Raw genomic sequence first — 8,169 nt, 5'->3', positions numbered from 1 at the left:
TGCATTTTATTGCATGACATAAGTATTTGATCACCTAACCAACCAGTAAGAAATTCCGGACTCTCACAGAACCTATGTTAAGTTTTTCGTTCAAGACCAGCCCCTCCGTTCTCCACTTCATCATTACCCTGTAAATTAACTGCACCTGTTTTGAACTCGCTTACCTGTATTAAAAGACCCACCTGTACCACACACTCAATCAACCAGGCACTCCAACCTCTCCACAATGGCGCTGCAGTGTGTGCAAACCTGGTCAAGAACTACAGGAAACGTATGATCTCTGTAATTGCAAACAAAGGTTTCTGTACCAAATATTAAGATCTGCTTTTCTGATGTATCAAATACTTATGTCATGCAATAAAATGCAAATTAATTACTTAAAAATCATACAATGTGATTTTCTGGATTTTTGTTTTAGATTCCGTCTCTCATAGTTGAAGTGTACCCATGATAGAAATTACAGACCTCTACATGCTTTGTAAGTAGGAAAACCTGCAAAATCGGCAGTGTATCAAATACTTGTTCTCCCCACTGTATATGTGTTCAGTATAGATACAGTGTCTAGTATCTACAGTGTATCATATCATGTACAGTACAAGACTGGAACAATGTTCCCCAGAACATCAACATAATTGCTTTTCCTACTAGCACTGACTTTGCAGATAACTTTTTAATTGAGAAAAATGTACTGTCTCACTAAGCTATCTTAAGATGAATGCACTAACTTTAAGTCACTCTGGATAAGAGAGTCTGCTAAATGACTTTCTGTAGTGTCTGCTGCAGTCACTGAATGTTCTGTTTGTTCATATTTTTGTCCCATTTCTCCTTTCCTGGCTCAACCTTTCATTTGTCCTCTCTCCATCTCCCCCCTCCCTCCTCCATGCCTTTGACAGGGCAGAGTTGGTAGAGTGTATCAGGAGGCTGGTACAGGTGGATCTGGAGTGGGTACCCCAGTCAGACTCTGCCAGTCTCTACATCCGACCCACCTTCCTGGGTACTGAGGTGAGGAGATGACCAACCAACCACTTTCTGTCTCCTTCTGTGAGGGACTGTCTCATTCACTCTCATATGCTGTGACAGGGCTCTCCCTCCATCTAGCTTCCCCTGTACTTGTTGGTGAAGTTGAAATCATTAATTTGTGAATAGTTCAAGAGTATGTCAACTATTGACATGTGTGTACGTGTGTGTGTGGCCTGTGTCCCTTCCTAGCGGCCTCTAGGAGTGAAGAAGCCGTCCCATGCTCTACTTTATGTGATCCTGAGTCCTGTTGGTTCCTTCTTCAGTACAGGAGCTAAACCTGTCTCTCTCTGGGCCGACTCCAAATACATCAGAGCCTGGAGAGGAGGGACAGGAGACTGTAAGATGGGTAGGTTAGAGGCGGGATGGGAGACCGTAAGAGGGGAGGTTTAGAGAAGGGACTGGAGACTGTAAGATGTGGGGAGTTAAAGGAGGGACTGGAGACTGTAAGATGGGAGGGTTAGAGGAGGGACTGGAGACTGTAAGATGGGAGGGTTAAAGGAGGGACTGGAGACTGTAAGATGGGAGGGTTAGAGGAGAGACTGGAGACTGAAGGGTTAGAGGAGGGACTGGAGACTGTAAGATGGGAGGGTTAGAGGAGAGACTGGAGACTGTAAAATATCCAACATATCACAAGTTAGGATTGTATTTGGTTACTGTACCCTTTGAGTAAAGGAAGATCAGACATGGTAGTATTCTTTTGAGATGCAGTAAAAATGCTTGCTCTGCAACGTGTTGTACTAATTTGTCCTGACCCTAATATTCCCACCCTGCCAACAGTACTAATACAGCTTTACACCAGATTCAACTCTAAAGAGCTTTGGATTTCATTGTGACACGATTTATGTACAGTACACAATAAGATCACACGCTAGGTTACTCTAACGAACGGAACAGTGTCAAATCATTTTGGATTACGACACATGGAATTTAAATGTAAACGGACAACTCTCGTTTGTGGAATAAAATGAACATGAACATGGTGGTTTGTTTACAGGAACTATGGAGCATCTATCTACGCCCAGCATGAAGCAGTGGATTATGGGTGCCAGCAGGTCCTCTGGCTGTACGGAGACGACCATCAAGTCACAGAGGTCGGAACCATGAATATGTTCCTCTTCTGGAATAATGAGAAAGGAGGTAATCAGGATCACTTTCAGTGTCATGGCCAATGAGATTAGAGATAATACCTTTGCTTAAATCGGGCTATTGCAATTGGACAAGGCCAAAGGAAATATAGGCTGCGTTCCCATGTTCAGACATACCATGCATCAACCAATGGTTGCATGCCACGCAATTTCTAGAACATATGACGTGGTTAGCTGATACTTAAAGTACCTATCCAGGCATTGTAAGATCTGGCAACGTCTGAGCAGGGGAACACGACCATCCTCTTCTGGATCTGTTGATATGGACATAATGTTACTGAACAGGAAACTGATCTTTGTGTCTGATTGTACAACAGTGACATCTAGTGGTTAGAGTGTATATCACCGCAGCTGCAGTCTTACATAGCCAGTGCTGTTCTTACATTTACATTTTAGTCATTTAGCAGACGCTCTTATCCAGAGCGACTTACAGTAGAGTGCATACATTTTATTACATTTCTACATACTGAGACAAGGATATCCCTACCAGCCAAGAGCAGACGCTCTTATCCAGAGCGACTTACAGTAGAGTGCATACATTTTATTAAATTTTTACATACTGAGACAAGGATATCCCTACCGGCCAAACCCTCCCTAACCCGGACGACGCTATGCCAATTGTGCGTCGCCCCACGGATCTCCCGGTTGCGGCCGGCTGCGACAGAGCCTGGGCGCGAACCCAGCCCAGGCGCGAACCCAGAGACTCTGGTGGCACAGCTAGCACTGCGATGCAGTGCCCTAGACCACTGCGCCACCCGGGAGACCACCATCTCACCATTCTTCACCTCATCTCTGTAAACTGGATCAGATTGGATATTCCATTGACACTAAAATATCTGTTAAATTAATTTGTTCATCCAACGTTTTTCTCTCCAGAGGAGGAGCTGGCAACGCCCCCTCTGGATGGAATAATCCTACCTGGGATCACGCGGCAGAGCATCCTGGAACTCAACAGGAAATGGGTATGAGAGAGAGAATTATATACAGTACATTTGGCATGTATTCAGACCCCTTGACTTTTTCCATATTTTGTTACATTATAACCTTATTCTAAAATGGATTGAATTGTTTTTTCCCCTCATTAATCTACACACAGTACCCCATAATGACAAAGCAAAAACAGGTTTATCTTCTGTATTCCACCCCTACCTTGTCACAACACAACTGATTGGCTCAAACGCATTAAGAAAGAAAACAATTCCACAAATTAACTTTTAACAAGGCACACCTGTTAATTGAAATGCATTCCAGGTGACTACCTCATGAAGCTGGTTGAGAGAATGCCAAGAGTGTGCAAAGCTGTCATCAAGGCAAAGGTGGCTACTTTGAAGAATCTAAAATCTAAAATATGTTTTGATTTGTTTAACACTTTTTTGGTTACTACATGATTCCACATGTGTTATTTCATAGTGTTGATGTCTTCACTAGTATTCTACAATGTAGAAAACAGTACAAATAAAGAAAAACCCTGGAATAAGTAGGTTTGTCCAAAACTTTAGACTGGTACTGTATATAGAGAGGGTAAGAGGGGGGCAAGTACAATGTGTTCTATAAGGGTAAGACATAAGACAGTTCAACAACAACACAGTTCAACAACAACACAGGGCACTCTGGGTTTAATTAAGGGAAAGATGGACTTGACACTCGCATGGACATACCACCAGGGGTGCTTCCATCTGCTACAGGGGCACAGGCACTATACCAGTGGCTATCACTGGCCATGAAACCAGTAGCCTGGTTGCCAGATCAGATACATGCATAGTATGACAAGGAATCTTGGAGGACTTGGCTAAAGCACAGGCAGATCTGGCAACTAAGATGCCACACTGGGGTGTGTGTGTGAGAGAGTGAGAGAGAGAGAGAGAGAGAGAGGGGGGAGAGAGAGAGAGAGAGAGAGAGAGAAAGAAAGAGAAGGGCTCTCCAGCCCTGTTCTTGGAGAGCTACCGTCCTGTAAGCGTTCACTCCAACGCTAATCTAGCGCACTTTATTTGAATAGCTGGTTGATAAGCTGAATCAGGTTAGTTACAACTGGGGTTGGAGTGAAAACCTACAGGAGGGTAGTTCACCAGGAACAGGGTTGGAGATCCCTAGTATATAGAGAGAGATATACTGTATAGGGAGAGAGTGAAACATTGTGCAGAATGCAGGAAGTCTTCAGCAGAGATGAGAAGCTAAGCGTTTACAGAAGCCTGCCCTTGTATGAGTTTCATTATATGTATTTTCCTCCTCCACTTCCCTCTCTCCTCATCCCCCTCTCCCTCTCCTCATCCCCCTCTCCCCCTCCTCTTCTAGGGGGAGTTTAAGGTGTGTGAGCGGTACCTGACCATGGCAGACCTGCGCTGGGCTCTGAAAGAGGGCCGTGTTAAGGAGATGTTTGGCTCTGGTACTGCGTGTGTGGTCAGTCCTGTGGGACGCATACTCTACCAGGGAGAGGTACACAACCACAACTCACTACCCTTACAACATATGGATGGATGGATGAATGGATGGATGGATGACTGGATGGATGGATGAATGATGCAATCAAGCAAGCATTCAAAACATTAGAATCAAGCACTTTCACGTTTAACACTTTGTCATAAACCGCTGAACAGCTACTCCAGAAAGTTGTATTTTTAAACTGTGTGTGTGTGTGTGTCTCTCTCTCTCTCTCTCTAGAACCTACATATCCCCTGTCAGGAGGATTTCCCCCAGCCGGCCTCTAGACTGATGAAGGAGCTCACAGATATACAGGCAAGGTGGTCACAGACATCAATTCAACATCTATTCCACGTTGGTTCAACGTCATTTAATTCAACCAGTGTGTGCCCAGTGAGACATGTGTAACAGAGGTAGATTGTATTGTAACTCGCGCTATCAAATTGGATCCTTTTCGGAGGCGCAACTGGCTAAGACGTTGTCGAGTCGGCGGTCACGTGTGTTTGCGAAGCAGCGGATCACTCATTTGAGCCCAGCAAGTGGACAGGGACAGTGAAGGAAGATATACTGTTAGGCAAGCACAGTGTCCTCCGTCACGCACGCAACCAAACACGTACGTATGTATGCAGGCACGCACAGCAGATGTGGCATCTCCCACAGTAATGGTAACGGCTGGATGGACGTCAGGGCCTGTCGACTGTCTGACCTAGACTGATGTCATCCTCAGCACACAGACTATTCCATAGAGATACAGACTAGATTCATCTGGATTCTGTCTCCTCTGTGTTAGTGTATCAGGGCCGTTTTGTATTAGTAAAGTGTAGTGTGTATTCTGCCCTGTAGCTTGCCACATATCTGTATGTTCTACTCTCCATCGCCTTGGTTAAGAGCTGTAAATGGATACCATCCCACTCACCCTGCCTGCCTACCGGAATACCTTTGCTAGTGGGGGTGTTAAACTGAGTGGGGTCATTCATTCAGTCTAGATCTTTCTCAGTATCTTTCTCTGTCTGTCTGGCCGTCTCTCTGTCACGTCAGTGAGTTTGTGTTCATCTCTGCCTCATATCATTTCACCCTATCAGGGCTAGGTCAGGTGATTATCGTTTTCCCTCTAAATCTCCTCATCGCCCCGGCTTTGTGTGAGAGCTTGTGTGTGTCTCCTCTGCCAAACCACTAGTGCTGTGTGTGTAGCTGTGTGTGTGTGGATCTGTGTGTGTGCGTGCGTGCGTGCCGGCCTTTGTGAGTAAACCTTATCTGAGTGTATGTGTGGCTTCTCTCCTCCCTGTAGCTCATTGTGGCGCTGGCACACACCCAGACAGAGGAGATAGGAGGAGGTTCATGTAGTAATGGCTGGGCAGGGATGGGAGATAGAGCAGTCACACAGTCCTGAAAGCTCTCATTAAGATGCCTGCTGTAATTACACAAACCTAATTATTGTCTCAGCCTTTGTGATCAAAGCCAAGACACCGCAAATGAAGCTGCTTGAATAAGAGAGAGAGAGAGAGAGGCGGGGAGGGGAGGGGAGGGGAGTGGAGAGGAGAGGGAGAGACGGAGGAGCCTAATGAACAATAACATCGACAAAATTAAGAAAAAAAACTCCAGCCTGATGTTAGATCTGTTGACATTTAATTTGGATGAGAAACAGAATGGCGTCCGCCTCCCCAAGAAGAAGACATTGGGCACAAACAAACACGTTGTCTAAGACGAGGGGAGCGAGGGATGAGAAGAGGGATGAAAGACGGGTTTACTAACACGGCCCTCCGTTTCTCTTTCATGTTAATTAGAAATTGCATTTCTTTTGTTTCTCATCGCGGGTGCTTATTTATTTTCATGACTCCGTCCATTAGAACTAATTTGCAACATGAGACGTAAATAATTGGATTTGTCTCCGCGGTTGTCGCAGTTCAGGAACATTCTGTTTTGATTTGGTCGTTGTTCTGTGTGTGGCTGAGTTCGCAAGATTTGCTCGGGATATTTGCTCTTTTTGTTTTGTGTTTTCGGCTGCACCATTCACTGTGTTGGAGGCAAGGAGTTAAAACAGTTTGTGACTGCTACTGTAATTGTTGGCCTGTGTTTTTATGCCTGTTTGACCCCAGTTTAACCTTTGACCTTCTGATTACCTTTTCTCTCCTTGGTCACAGTACGGCCGGACCCAGAGTGACTGGTCTGTCCTCGTGTAACCAAGACACAGTGGTGTGGGTATCTGGGACAAGCACACACAAACTGTATATGCATATACGCAGACATACATGCACACACACACACACACACACACACACACACACACACACACACACACACACACACCAAATAACCAGCCGGCAGTGTAACCTCTATATCAGTAAAATCTTGTGTGTGGGTAAGCTCTTTTAAATGTGCAATAATCTTACTCAGATTGCAGTATACTGGATGTTCAGTTTGAAATCCCATAGGGTGAGTAGCAATATTATTCCACTCTGCTCAAAATGTGCACGACCTCCACGTTGACACACCCTGCCCTGCGCAGAACTGACACTCAGACGGTGCAGATCTCAATAGTCTGCCCTGGTGTGGCAGCCCTGCTAAAGTGTTCACTCTAAAATATTACCAGCAGGAGATTTAGAGGAGTAACGTTAGCAATGAGCAGCAACTAATGTTAAACCACTTTGACTCAATAGACCTTTAAAGGGGTCATGTTACGTAGGCAGAGGTTATGTATTTCAGTATCGTTACATGCAAGTGTGCGTTTGAACCGTGCCTTGCGAAAACGTTCTTTTTGAGTATGGTATTTCTATTTTGAATAGAGGATTTTAGAATTTTTATATTGAACAAATATAACCGTTTTAAAGTGAGCTTAATTGGCGGACCAAGTTTCTCAAGGGGAAGCACTTTAGCACTGCTAAAAGAGAACGATGAATGAATTCAAAGAGGGCACTGGAAATAAGCCCTGGTATATCGGAGGGAGAGAGATCCCTGACGTCTGAAGCTTGGATCCGAGAGCGGTGGAATGATACACAAACCACTGCTATCAAAGAAAGCACAAGGCCAAGTAGCTCTACAAGTAGTAATATCATTCCACGCCAGTTGCTGTGCACGAGTGTGTGGTGCTTAATGTCAAAATGTATGTTATATCTACGATCTGTTGATGGTGACGTCTAATCAAACATAACACTGGTCATTTGTGTGCTGATGTATCTTGGACTGTCTGTCATTTACTGTAGACCTGTAATGCCTTGATTGACAGATATCTCTCTATCTGTACCTAGAAAGTCAAGCACAAGATCTGCTTTATGTCAAGTTCTATATATGCTTAGATGGAAGAGATGTATTTATGTCGTCGACGCAATGCGTCAGGTGATACAATATTTTGCCTATTCTGTTGATCCAAATAATAAATACGCACCAAAACATTTGTGTCCACTGTGTCTACTGCATTATGTTCAGTACAGTGTGTGTGTGTGTTTGTGAGTGTGTACCCTTGTGTGTGTGGTTCCCCAAGGCAGGGCCCATGGTTCCTGGCTGAGCTGCCTCCCAGTGAAAATCGGGCTGTTTGGTGCTGGTTCCAACCCTGTGCCCTACGGCAGGCTGGTATAGAGCCCAGCACACA

The 8,169-nt window shown here is 44.8% G+C and overlaps 1 protein-coding gene across 2 annotated transcripts in view; it reads left to right on the top strand.

Annotated features, from left to right (window-relative positions):
* The window catches only part of LOC111981083 (branched-chain-amino-acid aminotransferase, cytosolic-like), a 30,669-nt gene extending 23,760 nt beyond the window's left edge, over positions 1 to 6,909 (top strand). The window contains exons 5-11 of one of the 2 annotated variants that reach the window (XM_024012227.2): positions 882 to 1,002; positions 1,210 to 1,370; positions 2,015 to 2,157; positions 3,042 to 3,127; positions 4,458 to 4,598; positions 4,824 to 4,898; positions 6,725 to 6,909. In XM_024012227.2, coding sequence (XP_023867995.1) covers positions 882 to 1,002; positions 1,210 to 1,370; positions 2,015 to 2,157; positions 3,042 to 3,127; positions 4,458 to 4,598; positions 4,824 to 4,898; positions 6,725 to 6,763 — 766 coding nt within the window. In that variant the 3' untranslated portion in view covers positions 6,764 to 6,909. The remainder of the gene's footprint in view (positions 1 to 881; positions 1,003 to 1,209; positions 1,371 to 2,014; positions 2,158 to 3,041; positions 3,128 to 4,457; positions 4,599 to 4,823; positions 4,899 to 6,724) is intronic. The other variant, XM_070434370.1, reaches the window with a different exon arrangement.
* Positions 6,910 to 8,169: the final 1,260 nt, after the last annotated feature.

This window comes from Salvelinus sp. IW2-2015, linkage group LG3, assembly GCF_002910315.2.
Source record: "Salvelinus sp. IW2-2015 linkage group LG3, ASM291031v2, whole genome shotgun sequence".
Classification (NCBI taxonomy): Eukaryota; Metazoa; Chordata; class Actinopteri; order Salmoniformes; family Salmonidae; genus Salvelinus; species Salvelinus sp. IW2-2015.
Note: the sequence above shows the minus strand (reverse complement) of the source record. Positions and strands in the feature narration are given on the sequence as shown.